This window comes from Pseudorasbora parva, chromosome 23, assembly GCF_024679245.1.
Source record: "Pseudorasbora parva isolate DD20220531a chromosome 23, ASM2467924v1, whole genome shotgun sequence".
Lineage (NCBI taxonomy): Eukaryota > Metazoa > Chordata > Actinopteri > Cypriniformes > Gobionidae > Pseudorasbora > Pseudorasbora parva.
The window spans coordinates 35,416,255-35,438,633 of NC_090194.1; the positions used below are offsets into that span (position 1 = coordinate 35,416,255).

A 22,379-nucleotide genomic window follows, 5' to 3' on the forward strand; every position below is an offset into this window, starting at 1 on the left:
TCTCACCTGAAATATAGTGTACATCATCACCGTTAACGGCCTGTTGCCTGAAAACTCTGTGACTTTAAAAACATTAAGGCCCCATTTGTTTACGTCCTCCAGTTCCTGAAACAAATCAGCAGATCATTAGACAGGCCGTGTGTGTGTGTGTGTGTGTGTGTGTGATGCATCTAAACTCAGTGACTAGTGTATAAAGCACTATAGAAATAAATGTGACTTGACTAAACCCAAATGCAAAATGCCTTATTTTTTGTTTCGCTTTGGCACGAAATCATTTTTCAAATAACCAGTGAATTTGAGGAAATTGATCAGAATAACCTGCTGAAAAGAGCAGCGTATGTTTCATTTCCGTTGCATCAGTGTGTTTGATGAACACTAGCATAACCAGCGAGATCAAAACGCCGGTCGATAACCTTCCTGCAGAACAGCGTGACACTAACCAGCATGGAAACTCATGCTGGTCCAAGCTGGTCTTTTCAGCAGGGTACGAAATCTTTCCAATTCCACGTCATCCATCCACGTCATCGGACTAAAAAACCCCAATGACCTTTCATCAAGGACTACAAGAGTCTCTGATCAGGTCCAATCAGGATCGAGTTGAGATGAGTGAGCTTCAGTTTGAAGAGCTCTCCAGCTCGAATAATCCTGTCCCTCACCTTGGCTAAGGAGTCTTCCGTATCCGTCTTGACCCCGAAGCGAGGGATGTTGGAATTGGTGAGGCTGGTGCTGTGCATGAGTTTTTTCACCCCGCTGATCTGACACATGGGCTTCTTTTTCTTGTCCTTCTCCTTCTGTGTCTGCGGGGTGGGCATCTCCACATCGTGCTGTTTGTCTAGAGGAGGAACGGAGAGAGCGTGAACGTCCCAAAACTCACGATAACTGACATGTCAAACCGCGTTGATGTTTTTGTGATTGACGGGTTACCTAGAAATGTGTTGGAGATGAACTCTGAGACCTGGTTACCAGATCTGCTCATCTCAGACAGGTGGGTCAGCTCCCTGTTCAACATCCGCTTGAACTAGACAGACGAGACAAGACAAAAGACAGTTTTAATCAATCACAGTAATGCGTTATGATTGGGTTCCACATGGACTATGAATAAATTAATCAACTGTAACCTTCTACTCTAACCAGTGTGAGAACAGGCGACCACACACCCTTCAATAAAAACAGCAACATCTAGAAATCAGGAACATTTATGAGACATATCATCCCACCTTTAATAAATGCATATAATATTTATATATATATATATATATATATATATATATATATATATATATATATATATATATATATATATATATATATATGCATTCAATTTGAGAAAAGAAAAACTACAAAAAAGTAATGGCATTTTTATTTAATTCATTCCTCTTCTATATATATATATATATACACACACACACACACACACACATACAGCTCAGGACAATAAGAGACCACTTAACATTGAAAAAAAATCATGTTAAGTGGTCTCTTGATTTTTTTCCAGAAAAATTATAAATAATTTTTTTTATTTTTTTTAATTCATAGCAATTTTAACAAACAAGATGCAAAAAAATAAAGTATGTACTATAAAAAAATTAATATATAACCCCACCTAAAGCCTTAAAACACACACAAATCAATAAACTTGTTTTTTCTCACACTGTACAGACACGGATCGTTGCATAAAATATAATTCTGCTAATTTACATACAATTTACATGTGGCGTACCGCACAATATTTGAATACATCAACTCATGACGACACAAACCCCGCAACTAAAGAACGCAATGCACGAGAAGCCAAACTGATTACTTTGTGTTTGTCCAGGCTACTAAATAAGGACATCCTGTACATCCAAGCCAGAAAAACCATACCTTTATATATCCCCATGAGACAGAGCGCAAATAATTTGCTTCAGGCATCTTCGCTAAAGCTCCAAAACCACACGAAAGCAAGAAATGAAGCGCTGCTAAATCCTTCAGACAGTGCGACGCGAAGGCTTCTGCCGTCTCAGTCTGAGGAGCGCATCTCAGGATCAGGTGGAGGTGTGACGGAGGCTGGCAGGCTCGGCTTGGCTCCTCTGAGCCGTGAGAAAGATGCTGTGCTGCTCGACACCTTCCAAATATGGGACTGCTCGTGCCCTCTCCGCTCAGCCAATCACGGCTCATTACTGAGGGAGCGCGCAGGCCTTGCTTTCACAGCTCAACTTGTCCCTGGTATAATCGTGCGAGCTGCGTGTGCTCGGTTGACTCATCAGAGGTGTCGTTTATGCTCACGTTATCTCTACAAGTATTGATAAATATAATTTGGCCCTTACAAAAGATGGCTGTTATTATTAGCACTAACCAATCAGAAGCGGGAGCTTCCTCTCGCATCACTGCAAACATCTATGGTGAGGGATAATAAATATGTTTAAATGTTATGTTTAAAAAAAAAATTCTCTGTGCAATTTGAGAAAAAAATTGTGTAAAATTGTATGCCAGCGCTTTAATGATAACTTCATTTTTTTTTCATTACTTTTCATTTCATATACATATATTCAATACTTCTTTTACATAGCGAAACAATTTAATTATTGGTATATATAAATAAAGATAAATGAAATGTATTAGTTTAATTAATTAATTTGTTTTTCTATTTTTAGTGATTGCAATTTTAAGAAACAGAAGATAAAATAAAATATGTTAAATCAAAAATAAATAAATAGAAATACAAATATTTTTATGTATTAAATTGGACTTAAATAAAAATTATTGAAAATATCCAATTATAATATGAATAATAATTTTTTATGAATATTAATTATAATACGAATAATAAATATAATGGTACAATTTAAAATAAATAGAATAAAAATGATTAAATACACTTTACAAAATACACATAATAAAAAATCTTAAGACATTTTCCAGAAAAATATAATGTTTTACCAATAATACAATAATAATATTAGTTCAAATATATATGTATTTATTAGATAAGGCTGTTGGCCACTTTTGTCTTTAGATGGTCACACTAAAGCACGAGCCGGAGGATGACTCGGATTCATTTCAAATCCACGACAGTCAAAAGAGGAAGTGGTCACACTTCTCAGACTGTAAAACAAGCGTGGATGTGTGTCAATGTTGACCTGCTCTAGCTAACGTCCACTTCATTCTGGCGTCTAAGGCGAATCTGAAGCGCCGTCTTTGATGACACTTGCTAACGGAGATCCGAAAATAAAACCAACACGTCTGGAACAATACGCCAGCATTCATATGGAGATCCTGACCCCCATCCAAGCATAACGCGAGGCTTTCATGTGGCCAGGGCTGATGCTCTCATTTGAAAAACAAATGGACAGATCAGTGGCTCTTTATGAAAGCAATAGCCATTGGCTGGATTTGTTTGTGGCTGATTTGAATATGAACCTGAAGCCTTCAGCATTTGGCACTGATGGAGAAATATGAGGCTTCTGCGGTGGCGTATTACGTCAAAGCATTTCTTTATGCAAAGCAACACATTATGTGCTTCAGCGTAAACAAGGAAAGAAAGCTCGAGAGAATCCCTGTGTGTGTCCATGTGTCATTGTTGTTTTGCAAGAACTCCCAACATTCAAACATGCATTACATTTGAGAGAGTTTGAGCTGTTTCCATCCCCCTATTTTTATGCACATTGTTTTATCGCATAAAACAAAGATAGATGGAAACGCCAAGATGCATGTAATTCTTTTTAGCCGATAAGAAGACATGCATTTACCAAATAAATCCCTCGATGTGCAGCAAAAACCTCATGTGACTGCCTCAGCAGAGGATGTGATTGGATAATGGGACTAACCAGTGGACCAATCGCATCACAGCATCTCAAATGTTGGTTTGATCACTCAGAGGTCGGTCCGTCTCAGAAGATTGTGTTCACAAACTCCAGCATCAAGAGAACATGACTGCGTTTACTGCGTTTCGTCTGACGCTCTGAGACAAGTCATCTCTGATGGAGGAAAAAGTCACTGGCTTTCCTCGATTGCAGCAACTTTCATTTTTATCACAGATGTTTGGGCCAATTTAATTCTCTTGAACACAATGAGTGGAAACTGCTTTATTTGCAAATGTTTTTTGTGATTTTTCCCATTTTGCGCATAACTTATTCGCAGCTTTGAATGGAAACTAGCTAGTGCTGTCTGACTGGTGAGAGAGTGACTTCTGAGACGAACTCAAACAATCGGTCACAGAGTTGGAAGTTATCTGATCAGGTTTATAATGTCGGGCAGATTTGAGTCCTGTGTTTTGTGTTTGGAGCCGGTTTTTGCTCTGATGTGAAAAAAGAGAAAATATAAATATGTAAACATGTTCATTAATATCAATATTCATTATTATTAATTTAAATATGTATTATTAATAAATAAACAAATAGTATTATTTATATTATTATTATTATTAATAAATATTTAATTATATATAATTCATAAATAAATATTATTATTATTATTAATACATATTTAATTATATATAATTCATAAATAAATATTTTTTAGATATTTGTTTATTTAAATAGTTATTTATTAATATGATTAATTGATTGATTGTTTTTTTTTCAGCAAAGATAACTGGTAGAGAACTGTGAGAGTGACGACGGCCCCATGGTAAATGTCGGTGAAAGCGGACAGAAGAGCAGATTCTGATGAATTATAGACTAGTGCTAACGAGAGGGAGTGTGGGCCACAGGTCGAGGCTGATGGAAACGTCACGTTGAACCAGGGGAAAAACCTTCGACCACACCCCAAAATCAGTCGGGAGCTCTTTCGTGCTCATCGTCAGAAAGGCAGTGCTATTTCTGGAGATCTAATTATCACCACGTCAAGTTTTATTGGGAACATGCACACTCAAAATAACACATATTTCCAAACAGATCTGACGGATGCTAAATGCATCTTGGAACTTGACGAACTAACATCTGCACAAAGCCCAGATCTCCTATTGGTTCAGGTTTTGTATCGGCTGCATGTTGAGCAGAACTTGTTTTATTTCAGGCCACATTATATGTCTGCTCTGCTCATATGAAGGCCGTGCTGTGGCGCGAGAAGGCTGTTAGTTCTCTTTAGTGAGGGAAACTGAGCTCTGTGGTTTTCTGTGAAGCAGTCTGGTGAATTCTGGCTGGATCTGAGCTCACGGGCCTCGGGTGGCTTTGATTAAAGCCGTCGGCCGACTCTGAGTATCGCTCAGCGTTTCGTGCTTTGTGGTCGCGGCTTCAGAGAGGACCAATGAGACGCCAAAGCTTTACCACAGCGCGCGTGCAGGATCCAAATCATTCAAGAAACCCACTGGCCACAGATAATCCCATACGCCGAACCCCCTCTACAAACCATATGCCTCATTTTCCTCCTGTCTGTCGTCCTTTGGGGTCTCTGCGCCCCTGACACTGGCGGACCTCTGGGTGTGGCGTTTCAGAGGATTCAAGGAAGAGAACAACTCTAGATCTGCTGTAATGGGAACTCTTTTACTTAGTACATAGATAAATGTATATAAAACACTCGCCAAGCACCAAATGTGAGTATAAAATGGTGTCAAATAGCCAGTTGGCCTGTAACATTTTCATCTCTGAATACTGAAGTGTCTTTTTTCTTGCACCTCAACAGACATATTCAAACGAAATTATGACCAAATGCCAATCTTTGGCAAGTACCCTTGTAAACATAGTCAATTATGCCTTAACCGAACGTAAACAAACATGTGTAACAGTATATTGGATCCGTGCTGCTCTTAAAGTGACAGTAGCCTAATATTCCTGTTGCTCTCTGTGTTTTTAATTATAATCAAAGCACAGTCAATCTCATCACAGTTGGGCTAAAACCTTGTATCTTCAAAAACTCAACTTTTCAGGAAATGTAAAAAACACTATCGCTGTATCTTAAATAAATCACCTGTTGTCACAGTTGACAATTGCGAGTTATATTATATTATCATTATATTGTTAACATTTTACCAAAATCAAGCTCAAATGAGTTTTTTTGACCACCGGATTTCTGAGAATTTTGGACGTGTGTTTTGTCCGTCATTAGAACGGTGCATCACATTAAGTTTTCATCATCTCTCAGGTTGTAGAGTTTACTGTAGCTACAGTATGTGGCCGCTCAGTTTTTCAGTCGTTTGGCCAAAATCTCCTGTTATTAAAGTGTTTCACACAGGCTGTTTAACCCTTAAATGCATGACTGTTTCGCCAAACATTCTTACATATTCGGGTCGTTAGCGACACAGATCTATATTTAACATTGATAGACCTCTACCAGTCACGATAATATATAAAACTCCTGATGTTAGAGTAACAGCTACAGAAGAATAAAATAAAACCTATTTCGTTACCTTTTGGAGCTTGGAAGGATTCAGTTTGAGCAGATGTTTAATACCATCATCATCTGTCCTCGTCAGAGTTCGTTTACCAGTATATTCAGCATCTGACTCTTATTCGCGATCTCATCCATATTCTCCAAACTCATTTTCAACGTCTTCAAAATCAATATTTTGATCATTGACAGCTTCTTGAGCACATCCATCATCAGAGACAGTGACACTAATATTTGATTATGCTTAGTTCTTGCTCTCTGCAGTAAATCACTGAGTCATTTCAAGTTTTGCAGATTATAAGTATTATTGTTTCGTTTTCTGTCTGAGATAACAGTGAAACGTCAATTCATCATTGCGTATCAGACATTGCCACCTTGTGGAATAAAGGTGATTTGTGCCTTATTTTGTGATTTATAGACTCAATTATCATTGTGCGAAAAATAAATAAATATACAATCGTACACACCTCGGGTCTTAAGCGACCCTATACAAATTTGACAAAAAAAACTAGTGAAAAAACAGGCATTTAATTATAATTCTATTATTTTTTCTTTTTATATTGTTTAAAATGGATTAATTGAGGAATACTAAGAAGGTTGATGTCTAACTTTAAAAAATGAATGAGGAGGAGGGTAGTGAATGATGTTCGCTAACGACCCGAGGTATGCATTTAAGGGTTAAGACAGTATTGGCTGTGACTCGATGACAGATGCTAGACTAAGACACTCTTCTTTGCTCCTCGAACACATAAAACATTAGTCTTTATATATATAGTGTTTGTAGAGTAAAGAAAACGCTGTACTTTATTTAACAGCGCATTGCAAACAAGCAGAGACGCTCCAAACTGTGCGGCACGTCATTCACCATTGTTATGAGCTATTTAGTCACAATAAAGGGGGTCGCACACCGGACGCGGAGCTCGGCAGCGCGCCGCGCAGCGTCTCAGGTATCGCACACCGGACGCGCACATTTTAAAAGGCTACGTTTATTATACATTTCCCCAAAATATGTTTAGACTTTATTCAAGCTGTTGAACTCAGAATGTAAAACAAATGTGTCTTGTAGCAAAGGTTGAAATCAGTATACCTTAACGATAATATACTTTTAATATAAAGCCTTGAAATGGCGCTGTGTGGCGCGGCAGGATTTAGAACAACTTCCTGAGTCGCCGCGGACAGGCGCCGAATGCCGCCACCGGTGTGCGTACACTCATTGAAAACAATGTGTTCGAATTTTAAAGACGTGGCGCGCCGCCGAGCTCCGCGTCCGGTGTGCGAACCCCTTAATACGGTTCACTGCTTTGCAAAACCAACAGACAGATGTTAAAGCTGACCAATAGTAATGATTTATGGGGGAAAATATGGAGATGCGAGGATTCTGCCTGACAGTGATGATATACTGTATATGTTTTATGTTCCAGCAGGTAAAAATACTACATCTCATCACTTAGTACAGTAACAGCAGACACATGGAGGGATCATTCACGCCTGGAGTGCAAACGCTGTGGCACAAGAGTCATTCTGAAGGCTAGGGGTTTGTTTAAATCCATAAAATCCTCTAAACTTGAGCCACAGTTATGGGATTAGTCAGTTGTTGATATTGGATTTATTGTTTTCATAGAGATTATTAAAATCTCTGAATACACATTGCACTAAAAGAATGCTTTCATATGTTACATAATATTCAATGTTTAAACACACAATATTATAACAATATGTTATGCAATGAAGTTCCTCCTAATAACCAGAGATCAGATAACCCACTTACATTTGCATTCCATGCACCCAGTTCATTTCTGAGCAACAGCTTCATTTGCATCTCTTCACATCGTATTATGATGATCAAGTGCGTGAGGCGTTTTACATTTGTTTTCAGCACAGAATCAGAAGCCAGCCCTCCTCCTCGTCCTCAGTCTTATGGTTTGTTTTTGATGTACTGAGCATGCTCCGGAATCACCGGCATAGGCCTGCCGCGCTGCATACTGATGAACAGAATACCTACAGTACACACACAGCAACAACATGCCCTGCCTGTCACAGCGCAGACAAACAGGCTTGTGCAGGATCCCACATGCTTGCAGTCGCCATGGCGACGCAGACAGATTGAGCCCTGCAGTGTGCGGAGAGGCAGCGCAGACGATACACACGCACCGCATTCGGCACAAAGACACCCAGCTGAAAGGTTAATGAGGTCCACTAGCAGACATCACAGAATCTTAGCAGCGCTCTGCCTCAACACGCTTGTTTTGGCGTGAAATATTGATGAATATGAGGATGTGTGTGTGGTAGTGTATATCGTATCTGTGTATGAACATTAAACTGTCACGTGCTGTAAAGACACTATGCTGTCATGCCTGGGCTAGTTTAGACACGCAGCGTCTCATTTTATATCAGTAGTGCGCTTTGTGACACTGTAGGCGAGCACACGCTACATACATCCAATAATATACAGCTTTGATTGGTGTTAAATGATTTATATATATATTTACACACACACACACACAAACACCCCCTAACAATATATTCTATATCTAATATTATCTATCTATATGTGTGTGTGTGTACAATATGTAATATACACCGATCAGGCATAACATTATGACCCGTGAAGTGAATAACACTGCTGATCTCTCCATCACGGCTCCTGTTAGTGGGTGGGATATATTAGGCAGCAAGTGAACATTTCGTCCTCAGAGTTGATGTGTTAGAAGCAGGAGAAATGGGCAAGCGTAAGGATTTGAGCGAGTTTGACAAGGGCCAGATTGTGACGGCTAGACGACTGGGTCAGAGCATCTCCAAAATTGCAGCTCTTGTGGGCTGTTCCTGGTCTGCAGTGGTCAGTATCTATCAAAAGTGCTCCAAGGAAGGAACAGTGGAGAACCGGCCACAGGGTCATGGGCGGCCAAGGCTCATTGATGCACGTGGGGAGCGAAGGCTGGCCCGTGTGGTCCGATCAAACAGACGAGCTACTGGAGCTCAAACTGCTCCAGAAGTTAATGCTGGTTCTGATAGAAAGCTGTCAGAATACACAGAGCATCTCAGTTTGTTGCGTATGGGGCGGCATAGCCGCTGACCAGTCAGGGTGCCCGTGCTGACCCCTGACCCCGCCAAAACAGCCAACAGTGGCACGTGAGCATCAGAACTGGACCACGGAGCAATGGAAGAAGGTGGCCTGGTCTGAGGAATCATGTGTTCTTCTACATCACGTGGATGGCCGGGTGTGTGTGTGTGGCTTACCTGGGGAACACATGGCCCCAGGATGCACTATGGGAAGAAGGCGAGCCGGCGGAGGCAGTGTGATGCTTTGGGCAATGTTCTGCTGGGAAACCTTGGGCCCTCCATCCATGTGGATGTTACTTTGACACGCTCCACCTACCTAAGCATTGCTGAGACCATGTTCAGCCTTTCATGGAAACGGTGTTCTGGTGGCTGTGGCTCTTCCAGCAGATAATGCTCCTGACACAAAGCACAAATGCTTCAGGAATGGTTTGAGGAGCACAACAACGGGTTTGAGGTGTCGACTCGGCCTCCAAATTCCCCAGATCTCAATCTAATCGAGCATCTGCGGGATGTGCTGAACAAACAAGTCCGATCCATGGAGGCCTCACCTTGTAACTTACAGGACTTAAAGGATCTGCTGCTAACATCTTGGTGCCAGATACCACAGATATATATATATATATACATACATACATACATACATACATATACACACATTTTCTTTAATTAATTACACCTAACATTAAGGTTTTTCATAGGTTTTAAACTCCAAAATAAAGTAAAAACTAAAGAAAACCTGTATTTTAAATTTGTTTAATGGCATCTTTTGACTAGGCCAGTATCACTGATACTGATGTCTCTAGTAAATTATTTCTTTCTCAATTTCAGCCATTTATTATTATATTATTAGTCATTCAACATTACAGTAAAATTGACAGCTATAATTTGTTAACATTTAATGGCCTTTAAAAAATATAACAACTTTTAATTTAAGTTAACTTGTAAATCTTTACATAAACCCATAGTAATAAAGGTCACATTCAGATGTGCCTTTACTCTATCAGGGCTCAAAGCTGAGGGTTTCTTCTGCTGGTCCAGTCGGGCCAGTTCATGTTTTGACCTCTGTAAACTTGTAAACAGTGCTTTCATATTTTCAGGTAGGTCTAACAGCTAAATATACAGAAATTCAATAATCAAACACTGCACAAACGTCTTCACAGCATAAACTATGAATTGAATTGCTCCTAATTAAATCTACAGAAGGTATTCAGTGAAGAGCAGTGAAGGATTTTCTCTTCGTCTTTTGTGCTTTGATTGACAGCTGTAGATTTTTTAGGCTGCTCTCACTTTAAGACCTAACGCGGATCTGACACACATCCCATTTTCTCACAACTCTACATTCATACGACAGTGTTTAACTCATTTAAGACTTATAAGGATATTCAGCAATAATAGGAATTTTTGCATAATTGTGTTTTTATCAGTTTAACGCAGCACCGGTGGCCGGGAACTGCTTTCACAGAAGCACTTCACGGATGCGCGCCGGTTCAGATTTAAGGTATTATTTTGCATCTTAACGTGCTTGAATTACTCAATAGCATTTGATTGAATGATAGCCTGATCATATAATGTAACGAAACCAAAGGATGACATAAAAAAATGGATGTTGGGGTTGTGTTAAATATTTACATATTAAACTGAAGAAAAATGATTAATGTTCAAATTTTGACAGCCCTAATATATATATATATAAACTTAGTGATATTAGTATAGTGGTGTTGCTAAAGCATGAATCACTATTGCTACTTAATATTAGGAATTATTTAAAAAACTAACTTAAAAAAAACAACAGGTGAACAAAACGCACAGCAAGTTTAAAGACGGCCAGTGTCTGATGTAAAACCAGTTCTAGAGCGCGTGCTTCTGTCTATTCAGCATTTAAAGCTGATGCTGTTATGGGGAGGTTATATAAAATCAGATGTCATTGTACACACAGTTTGCATAATGCCCGTAGATGCCCTGCCGGTGGGAAATCACAATAGTTAGCAGGATCAAATTATAGTTTTAAAAATACACACATGTAAACATTGCCTTATAAGGGGCGTTTTAAACGTGTTTACGTTTTCATTGCGTATCTCCAGCAAGGTATCTGGGTGATGATAGTACTGCACCTTTTATGCATATAATGCCATACTTTAAAATGTCTTTAAACTATAAAATGTAACAAAGCAAGATTAATTATGGTTAAACGCTTTATGCGTCATTTGAACATACCCATAACCCCAAGTTTTAAACTTTGTTTGTGCTACAGACATGAGTGCAACCTCAAACGATCAGAATCTGCACCATGATAAAAATGGTGGAAAAATCCCACAGAGACCAGAATATCCCAGAATCTTGAGGGTGGACAATTTTCACACGAGACAGTCCAGAACTCCAATGCAACCTCCTAACAACCACTTAAACATCCCAGCAACCCCCCAGCGACCAGCCAGAACTCCCCAGCAACAAACTAACAACCACTCAGAACCCATTAGCAACTCCCTAGCAACCATCCAGAACTCCCCAGCAACAAACTAGCAACCTCCCAATATTCAAAGCAACTGCCTTGCCACAAACCAAAATTCCCAGGTAACCACCTACTGTAGCAACTCCCCAACAACCACTTAGAACATTTTAGCAATCACATAGCAACACCCTGGCAACAATCCACAACAACCTAGCTTCAAAGCAGGCCAAGATCCCTCACATGTTCTTTAGAAAAAAGAAAACAAAATTGTGGAATGACTTTTCAATGCACCAAAATCCAGCAGACAGACAACATTTACATGCCAACAAACATAATATCACCTAGATCCAGTGTGGAATATAACCCATGACCTTCAGTAGCCCTCCTGTTAGACCTGCACCAGACACATAAATCAAAACAAGAGCTCTCTCCCATATTTCTCCAGCTTTGGTGGAGACTGCAGTCCTGTGCCACACTAACAGATGCAGTCATCAGTAATGCTAAACGTGAGCCCCAGAAATCTGACCTCCCTCCCACAAGAATAGACCCACAATTCCAATGACAATGGTGCTTCAGTCCGACTAAAGGTCTAATTTGACGATTCCAGCATGAGAACACACACACACACGCACGCATGCATGCATAAACAGACCCACAGTCGTTAATCCTCACGTAGTGGAGCAACAAGCATTTGGACTTGTATTGCGTGATGGACATCCCTGACTCACAATCCTGCACGTACATGACTTGTGTGTGTATCTCCCTGAAACTGCACCCCCCCCAGGGCAGCCATCTTGGCTCTGTGCTACCTGATAACGTCTCCCGTCTGTGAGCCAACAGCCCTGCCAAACCGCACCAATTACCTGAGCTCCCCTGTGCGGCAGTAATGACATTAAGTCAAGGGAAGCCCTTCTTTCTGAGACATAAACTCCCGAGTGGAAAGCACCACGTGTTAGGTGGCAAGTATAACGGTGACTCACCTTGTTAGAGGCCATCTCGCTGACAGAGTGTCGGGTCTGCAGGGTCTCCAGCTGGTCCAGGCACCAGTCCAGCTCCTCCAGGGTCTCGGTGGCCAGCTTTTGGTAGGCCTCCTCTGGAGGAAAACAGGGAAGGGGGTGATCAGTTTTGAGGCGTTTAACCGGGCTAGCCGAGGCTTCCCGGACATCATCCACATCGTAGACAGCCATGCTGGGGTGTCCACATGGGTGACTCTTCATGCTGAGCTGAAAAGATCAGGGCTGAAGGATCAAATACGAGACGCCCTCTAAAACTCCCGATCCGATCGACGCAAAAAAAACGGAGTCACTCCGCTGTCAGTCCAACCGCGCAGGGCTCCTGGTGTAGAGCGCACAAGAGCCCCATGCTCCTAAAAAACACAACACACACATATACAAGCAGAGAATCCCAGCGAGCTGCCGTAACACGTCCGCACGGATTATAATCGGTCTCCTCCACAGGTCTGTGAACTTCAGAGGACGTCTTTAAACTGACATCTCATGACAAAAGAGAGAAAACGTAAAGGGTCCCCCCTCGGTACCTCCCACCGGCTCTCAAAGCCCCCTTAGTCAGAGATCCAGAAGCAACGGCCGTTCCTGGAGAGCGATATCCACAGTCGTAAAAAAAAAAGAAAAAAGAAAAAAGAGCTTGCACAAGCGACACAGTGAGAGAGCAGCGCAGCACATCAGCTACACAGACGTGACACAGGAGGCATTGCTTTACACAAACATGAGCGGCTTCCTGTGAAACCACAAACCAACAGAGCTGGAGAGCACGACGCAGAGAGAGACGCAAGATGTGGACCGGAGCCGGAGCCGCTGCTGTCAGCAAAAGCGGCCCGGATCTCTGTTACAAATGTGTTTAAAAATGCATACTGCAGTCCTGTCCTATACATGACACGGCTCAGGGCTAGAGTTTCACAACATCAGATCAAATTAACTACAACATGTGTTTGTACATTGCATGTAAAATGTATAATAATGTATAATATATTTCATTTAAATGTGTCATATACAGTACCGGTTTAAAGTTTGGAAACATTACTATTTTAATCAGTCTCTGCATTTATTTGTTAAAAGATATAGAAAAAACTGTAATATTGTGAAAGATTATTTCAATTTAAAATAATGGTTTTCAATTTTAAAATATAATTTATTTCTGTGATGCAAAGCTGAATATTCATCATCATTACTCCAGTCTTCAGAGTCACATGATTATTCAGAAATCATTCTAGCCTGAACGTTATCACTAACCCAATAGATGGGGTAAACAATAGAAAAATAAAAAAGCATTATAAATAAGTAACAATATCTAATTATTTTTTGTAAAAAATGATCTATATGAGTCTAATGTGGCTGATGCTATAAACAGATTTTAAACTATTATTCTTTTATCTCTTTTTTTAATTCCATGTTTCAAACATATTCAAACCATTATTCTTTTTATATGTTAAATAATAACATTTACACTAAAAAAAGGCACATTTTGAACTTTTGTAGTACAATCGACTTGGATGTTTAAGTTATTTCAACTTAAATTATGTTAAACTGACTTTAAAAATGAGTTACATCTTGCATTACTAATTAAAAAAAAGTTTAACATTTCTTAACTTATTTTGATGAGTTAAAACAATGTAAAAACATTTGTTGTCATAACTTATTGAACATATTTTTTACAGTGTAGATGCCTGATTTGCTCTCTAAAAAATGTAAGCCTTATTAATTAATAGTTAAATTCCATCAAATTGAATTGAACAATCCTTAATCAATTTTTTAAATAACAATATTGGTCATTATCGTCAGTTCTTGTCTAAAAAAACCACAATTCTCAGTTATCAGTCATATCGGCCAAAGGTGCCCTAAAAGAAACAGTAGATGCGTCTCTAAAGCAAAAGCAGTCCTAAACACACGGACTAAACATCATCATTAGCATCAGCATCAGACTGGGGGAAGAGGCGAGAGCTGGCTTTCCTCATCACAGACAGATTGCTTGAGATAGCGACTGCTCTTTCATGTCCCAGAATGCTCCTGGGAGGATGTTTACTCTACCAGCGCAGACAACCCCACATTCACTGTGATGCTCAAAGATTACGTGACAGTCAATCTACGCGGATTACCACGGAAAATTAATCCTCGTTATGGGACTGATGCATTCAGGGCCAGATTTCATTTTTTCTCTCATAATCCTGGATTATGTCAAGGCGGTGCAGTTTAAAAGCTGAACCTGCGTCACAGGATGTGCATGTGTTCATAACGCGCCGGTGATAAACAATAACCCATACTGCTGTGTGTTGAGTTACAACGGGCCGTGCTAAAGAAAACCTTTCATCAAAACAAGCGTGACACGATCACAACACACACTTCAGCGCTCACAGGATCTGGTGCTATTGTTACAGAGCAACCTTTAGAGTAACGCCGCTGCGTTTGCTCAGACTCACGCACGGGTCAGCAGCAGCTTCTGTCATAACTCAAGGGTCTGCGGGTGACCCACTAGCCCCATAAAAAGGAGAAAATCAGGGGAGGGTCACATCATGTGTGGCATTCTCTCCTCCCCAACCCCCATATCTTCAGCCCGTTCTCAAGCATCTGTCCAATCACTCTGAGGAGAATTCAAGAGCAGGAGTCCACTGTCCTTGCTGACAACATCTCCTCTGACGTCAATGGCATTCTTCTTGTGTTCGGTGAGACACCAGAGGCCGGCCCCTCAGAAGCTGCTGTGACTGTCAAACTCCGGACTGGATTACACAACACAACACAACACACTGCACGCTAGACATTACATACATCATGCATGTTTTAAACGAATGAATTCGGGGAGTACATTTTTCTTTAAAATCCAAAATCAAAAGAAAAATATGCAGTTTCTTTTAGGTCAATCAAAAGAAACAAACAAATTTGGGGAGTAAAATTATTATTATTATTTTTACCATAAATAAAATTTAAAAAACGAAAAATATGCAAAATTAGTTTTAGGACAAACAAAAGAAACAAATAAACAAATTCGGGGGGTAAAATTATTATTATTATTTTTACTCTAAATAAAAAATAAATATCTATGCATAATTTTCAATTATTCCAATTATCAGAATCCTACTTTAACGGGATATACATATGGCCAGAAGTGATGTACAGAAGGGATTATTTAGTCTTTTATGACCCTAAAAGTTCCATTAAACCAACAAAATATAAGGAATTATTTTATATTATTTAAATATGAGGGAAGAGCTGAACTTGTGGTTATGGTATTTATCTGACAGAATAATTTGGCAAAAAAGGCGAACAGCTACAGACAAACAAAAAGCTCACACTGATCACGTTCACATGTGCACCAATAATGTGATTATTTCTTATAATCAAAAGTACGGTTCATATGCAACTCTATTTTTCTGATTAATCGCTAATAAGTACGGTTATACAACACTCATCCAGGCATACAGTATGCATGTTACTGGCCACTGTTTTAATTACTCGCATCAAATCCAAAATACATTTTTATGGACTTTAAATAATATTTAAATAATGGGTGGAGATTAAATTTTCCTAGGCTGGATGTCACTCGTCACATGCACATACATAAACATATTTTAAAGGGTGAAGATGACAATATGCTGATAATAATGATAATATAAAGGGGGAAGAGGGTCAATTTTCCTAGGCCAGACGTCACTTTATATATTATATATTTTATTTATACAACGAAGGCATGGTAATAGTGAAAATATGTTTTTTCCCCTTTTTTTTGATTTGGGGTTGAGATATGTCTTTATGACTTTCTCTTAGTCAAAAATACTCAAGTAAACTATATGCAAGCATAAGGTAAACCCACGTTTACTGATAATGACATCAGGCGCCAGCTCCGAACCGCCCAGCCCCTCATCTACTGAGCTGCTCAACCTTCTCCACTCAGATGGCTGTGGGAAACACCTGACCCATAAAGTCCCTCAAACAGGTCAGAGATGTGTGAAGCTCTTCAGATAAATCACTCAGAGCCAGCACCTGCCCAGCGCTTTCTGAGAAACCCTTAATGTCAGCCGACAGTGGGTCAGCAGTCTCCAAACACACGAGACTCTCTCGGGCTGACGCAGACACCTTCACATGAAACCAGGACATTCTCACCAGACATCTCTGTCTGAGATCACCGCGTCATCCTCGCATGCTTAAACCAGCCGACGTCGGGTCGCCAGGCAACCATTGTCGGCTCATTAGAAAGCAAGGGGCGGAGCCAGACATAGAAGCAGGCAATAATGGGCCGAACCACCCAAGATTTGGGGGCTTCTCTAACGCAGATGTGTTGATGTGAGTTGTGTACATTCATGACCGTTTGCAGACATTTGTGTGAAGGATGAGTGATGAGAGCGTCTTGATTGACGGACTGGTCTTGTGTTCCCTCACTGGAAGCACGTCTCTGGCCGAGCATGAAAGCGAGATGCCGTGTTTATGCGAGTATCGTGTCAGTTTTGATGGGCTGCCAGCTGCGCCACGTCTATTAATATCAGCTTTGAAGAGGGCGAAAGATTCACCAATGCCAGAGCAGGTTATGATTACTTCTCTACAGAGATCAGACCGACACTACTGGTCAAATGTTCATCATGAATAAGAGTGTTAATGTTCCTGCTCAACAAAGCTGCATTTACAGCAAAAACAGTGAAATAGTATTAGAATCTAAAATAACTGTTCTCTATGTGAATCTATAGTAAAGTGTAATTTATTCCTGTGATCAAAGCTGAATTTATCATCATTACTCCAGTCTTCAGTGTCACATGATCCTTCACTAATCATTCTCAGATGAGGAGCTGATGATCAGTTACTATCCCTCAATTCTTAATAATGATTCTTATTATTGTCATATCATAAAAATATCAAGATTTCAAAATCAAAAGTAAATGATTTTACAGGTTTTTTTTGTGCGCAATAGAAGATCAAAAGGACAGCATTCTTTTTTAATATAGTCTTTTTGAGCAATTTAAACATTTTTACCCCAAACTTCTGAAAGATAGTTTATCACGGTTTCCACTAAAATATGAAGCAACACAACTAAGTTTTCTATGCGTTTTCTATTGATAATAATCATAAATGTGTGTTGATCATCAGATCCTCATCTGAGAATGATTAGTGAAGGATCATGTGACACTGAAGACTGGAGTAATGATGATAAATTCAGCTTTGATCACAGGAATAAATTACACTTTACTATAGATTCACATAGAGAACAGATGATTTAAATGTAACGATATTTCACTGTATTAATGTTTTTTATTGTATTTTTATCAAATAAATGCAGCATTGGTGAGCAGTAGTGACTTCTTTCCAACAAAAAAATAATAATTTAATTTGAATTATTATTTGAACTTTTGACCAGTAGTGTTTGTGTGCTTGATAAGCATCTTATTTCAAAACTATTGGTATTTAATAGTGAGTTGATCCTCCAGAACAGCAATCTTCTGAGAAGGCTAGATGTCCATGTTTCCTACAATAATTTAGAAATGTGCATGGAAAGACTGCAGTGCTTCCTGATATGGATGGAAGGAGGTTTGTCGCTCTCTAGAGGTTTCCTGCTGCTATGACAGCTTTGATTGAAAGAATTGGATTCAACACAAGCAATACAGCGACTCTCGGTTAAATTGAGTGCAAATGAGACTTTTTTTCCCTCAGAAGCTTCACCCCAGTTTACTGAAAGAGATCCCAAACTGTGCTCAAACACTTAGGTCTGCAATCAGATATTTCAATATGAAATGCTCAATATTAATAAATCACAAGAGAATGGGAGAACAGTGAAATACACTGTTTAGACTCATATTGATTTGGTTTACAGATTAAATTTGACTTAAAGGGTCATGAAACCCTAAAGTAGGGTGTTAAACATCTTTGAAGACAAGTGCTACGTCCCAATTCGCCTACTTATACTACGCCCTGAAAGTATGAACTCTTTTTGTGAAAAAAAGAACATACTTTTGTGTGTGTAGAAAAAGCTTTGAGACATACTATCACATCATAAAATTGTGTCTTTGCTCTCCGTCGCATTTCGTCACCGTAAACTGGCCTGTCAATGAATTTGTAACTGTTAAAATCCTCCACATTTCATTTCCTTCTGTATCGGGGAGAGATGCAGTGGCGAAGAGCAAAACGGATCTTTATAATAGTCCAGTATTTATTTATTAGTTCTTGCAGATGAAATATAACACGGATAACATCAAAATAAATCTTTTTTTGTCAGGTTAAACTGATTATTAGTCTGTTAACCTCTCGCCGCCGGTCGAGCATATCTGCCATGTTTTGTAGTTTTTATCACTTTTTACTTGTGTTTGTAGTTCTGAATCAAATCCTCCTCCAAAGCACATTGGGTTGTGGGCAATATTAGCCTTTATAGTGTGCACGGATCCACACTTTGAAAATCTACAGACTTTTGACACTCTTTTTAACATACCATGCATTGGAACACACTTCTTATAATCTCACTTACTATTTAGGATAGATAGTATGGACATTGGGATGCAGGGAATGTTACTAATGATTGTATGAACTAAGAAAACATTAGTCGTCATGTGCTATATCTTGTAATATAGTATATCGATGACTCATCAGATTTTCGCTTTAAACAGTGAGGTGCATTAAGCCTAGTTCACACTGCCCGATTTTTGCCCTGATTTTGAGTCGCCGACAGGTTTTGTGAAATCGCCGACAAATGCCCGAGATCACAGGCAAATCGGTGCTCGTGCACGCGAGTGACAATCACGCAGTATGAATGATCAAAGACGCGATCAGAGAGAATCGCCGACGAGTCGCCGACGCCGGTGAGATATTTGGCATGCTAAATATCTGGACCTGTCGGCGATTCAAACTCCTGCTGTGTGAACAGCGTTCTGACTGAAAATTACATCGGCGATGACCGACAGCCAATGAAAGAGTGAGATACAGGGCAGCAGGACGTTCAGGGAGGAGTTATAGAGCAGAATATCAGTATTTTAATAGATATATTTACAATTCTATCAAACAGAAACAAAGCCCAAACATTTGCACATCCAGCCACAGAAGCAGCACATTACAAAATTGTCTATTTACCTCAAACTGTCTTTGCAGAAAACAATCCTGGCTCCCTCTGTCTCTCCAACAATTTCTTCCGCCATAATCTTTTTTCTTTTTCTCTACAAATCAGCGCACATACAGTTTGAAGCAAGCGTTGTGCAGTTTATCATTTTAAATAACAATTCAAAGTCTCGCGCGAGAACTCCGGTCTGACGCACGTGTGATCTCGCGTTGTTTACTCGGCACATCGCACGTGTGTTTGGGAAACGTAGTTTGTGCACCGGAGAGAGAGAGAGTTGTCGGCGATTCTTCCTCTTGTTCAGTCATGCAGTGTGAACTCCTCTGTCGTCAAACCATCGTGCAGTGTGAACACAGCAGTGACTGAATGATACCCCAGATAGTCATGCAGTGTGAATAGAGCAGTGACCCGACGAGTTTGAAAATCGTGCAGTCTGAACTAGGCTTTAGTGGATCAAAAATGAGTTTCTGCCTCGCACAAGTTCTCTTCAATAGATCTTGAGTCTTCGACACAAACACGTTCTGGAAAAAACGCAGTTTTTTTAGGTCGGGCGGTTCGGTCCGGAAAAAAAATTGTGTTTGGGGGGTAAAATATGTGTTATTTTGGCAAGGTTGCCTGCTAAAATTCGCACTCATAGGTCTATTTATCACATAATAGTCGCTTCAACCCGCAGACATAGAAAAGAACCCGCGGAAAAAAACACGGACTTGGCAACACGGTGCAGTTGAGCTCTGTTGACATTTGAATGACAATGCGTTGCTCCGTTGCTCTGATTGGTTGTCGGTCTGTCCAATTGAGGTCTTTCCTGGTTGGGTTGAAACACGGCCCATAATCACAGCCCAATGGAGCATCAGACTCATATTCTGACTAGAACGGAGTATGACCACGTCAGGTTACACTTAGTTAGCAGTTTTCAAAAGTGTGGTGAGAGCTGACTGGTGCTGTGGTTTCATGACCCTTTAAATTCCAGGAATAACCAACCAATAGGGAAACATCTCACCTGTGAAGGAGGCCTTTGTGAGAGGAGGCTGATTACACATGGGGGATCGCCTGTGAAAGGGAAGCAGAAAGCATGATATATGACTGCACGTTTGATTCTTGCAGTCAAAGCACCAGGTGATTTTTCTCTTCTGCTCTTTTTGCGTGTCAACAACAGTCCATGATACTTGTAAAACTGTGCAACTGCACTCACTTGTTGGACGTTCGATCTTGCTGGAGGTTGGTTAACGCTGCAAAGTTATTCCGTACCGTCCTCAAACTAGCCAGCACCTTCAAGAGCAGAGCAAAACACAAGAGGTCATTCAGTTTTACACCTTCTACAGTCAGGAAAATGTGAGCGCTTGCCCACACATGAGGGTGAAATACTATCAAAAAGTGTTTTTATATGAAATAGTGTGTAAAGTCAACATGATATACAATCCCTGTCATTTTGTGAAGCATGCATGTTATTCCAAAAACAAATCTTTGTAATCATTTAATAAAAAGAAATGACTTTCATTTTCACTCTTCATCACTCTTATATTCATAACCCAATCGGCTTCTGCTGGATAAAAGTCCCGTCCTACAATGTTTCACGTTGAATATCATAGAATACGGAAGTAAATCGGGTTGCAAAACAGCTTCATGTTGACTTTAACACTGCAGAAGGGCCTGATAGTCTATTCGCTGGATGAACTGCTTCCTGGGTCACTGACCTGAGCAAACGGCGTAACGATGAGGTCGTCTCCATGACTGTAAGAGAACGGACAAAGTCAGGACATCAGCAGCGTGACACACACACACACACACACACACACCTCAATTACAAAGCCAAAGAAAACCATGACTCTCTATGATACGCATGTTTATAATGTTGCATGCATTTGTCATAACAAACAAACCATATCCTCAATAAAAGTGCAGATTTTTCCAAATAAATTGACAAAGGCTGCATGATATTATTGCGTTTAGTCCTTCGGGAGGAATGAGATATGGTTTGTCTGTGTGACAAGAGACACAAGGCAGGGACACGCTTGCATTAACGCTTTCAGTGCTGGTGAATGTTCACTACCAGTGTGTGGACGACCTACAGCTCCTTCACACCTCACCGTCAGACTGTCAGTTAGCATCACACACGCTGCTCGGGATAAACTGAGTACTAGAAGATCTCACACCAAAACTCACTTGAAAAGTGTCATTTCCTCTGAATAATATATCAATTGCATGTAACTTTGATGATGCAGCATTAGTGATAATTGTGCACAAAGATACAAGACAAAACATGATAGAAAACCAACTGGATGAGATACATAATAAAAATGATTAAACATCAAGCTTTCCATCAGGTACTAGCAGATTCAGATGTTCAATTTAGCATCAGGAGTGTTCACTGGGTAGGCAGCAGCACATTATGCATGATCTCGTCTCGTTTTCAGCAAGTTTTCTTTTACCTGTCTCACTGTCCTGATCTGATGGGGAATTGTGGTGTGAAATATGATGCAAAAACCTTGATTTTATTCAGCATCCTGGTGAAAGTCCTCATTAG

The 22,379-nt window shown here is 40.0% G+C and overlaps 1 protein-coding gene and 1 long non-coding RNA gene across 12 annotated transcripts in view; one reads left to right on the plus strand and one right to left on the minus strand.

Annotated features, from left to right (window-relative positions):
* The window catches only part of LOC137061894 (uncharacterized), a 30,579-nt gene extending 24,708 nt beyond the window's left edge, over positions 1-5,871 (plus strand). Inside the window, exon 4 of the long non-coding RNA XR_010901181.1 lies at positions 4,567-5,871. This is a non-coding gene — a long non-coding RNA (uncharacterized lncRNA). The remainder of the gene's footprint in view (positions 1-4,566) is intronic.
* The window catches only part of LOC137061888 (3',5'-cyclic-AMP phosphodiesterase 4D), a 320,568-nt gene that overhangs the window by 11,545 nt on the left and 286,644 nt on the right, over positions 1-22,379 (minus strand). For 10 of the 11 annotated variants that reach the window (XM_067432547.1, XM_067432545.1, XM_067432549.1 and 7 more), the window contains 7 exons: positions 21,550-21,586; positions 21,048-21,124; positions 20,856-20,905; positions 12,799-12,911; positions 925-1,018; positions 657-832; positions 7-105 (listed from right to left, as the gene is read on the minus strand). In XM_067432547.1, coding sequence (XP_067288648.1) covers positions 7-105; positions 657-832; positions 925-1,018; positions 12,799-12,911; positions 20,856-20,905; positions 21,048-21,124; positions 21,550-21,586 — 646 coding nt within the window. Of the gene's footprint in view, positions 1-6; positions 106-656; positions 833-924; positions 1,019-1,866; positions 2,176-12,798; positions 12,912-20,855; positions 20,906-21,047; positions 21,125-21,549; positions 21,587-22,379 lie in introns of those variants that run through there. The other variant, XM_067432554.1, reaches the window with a different exon arrangement.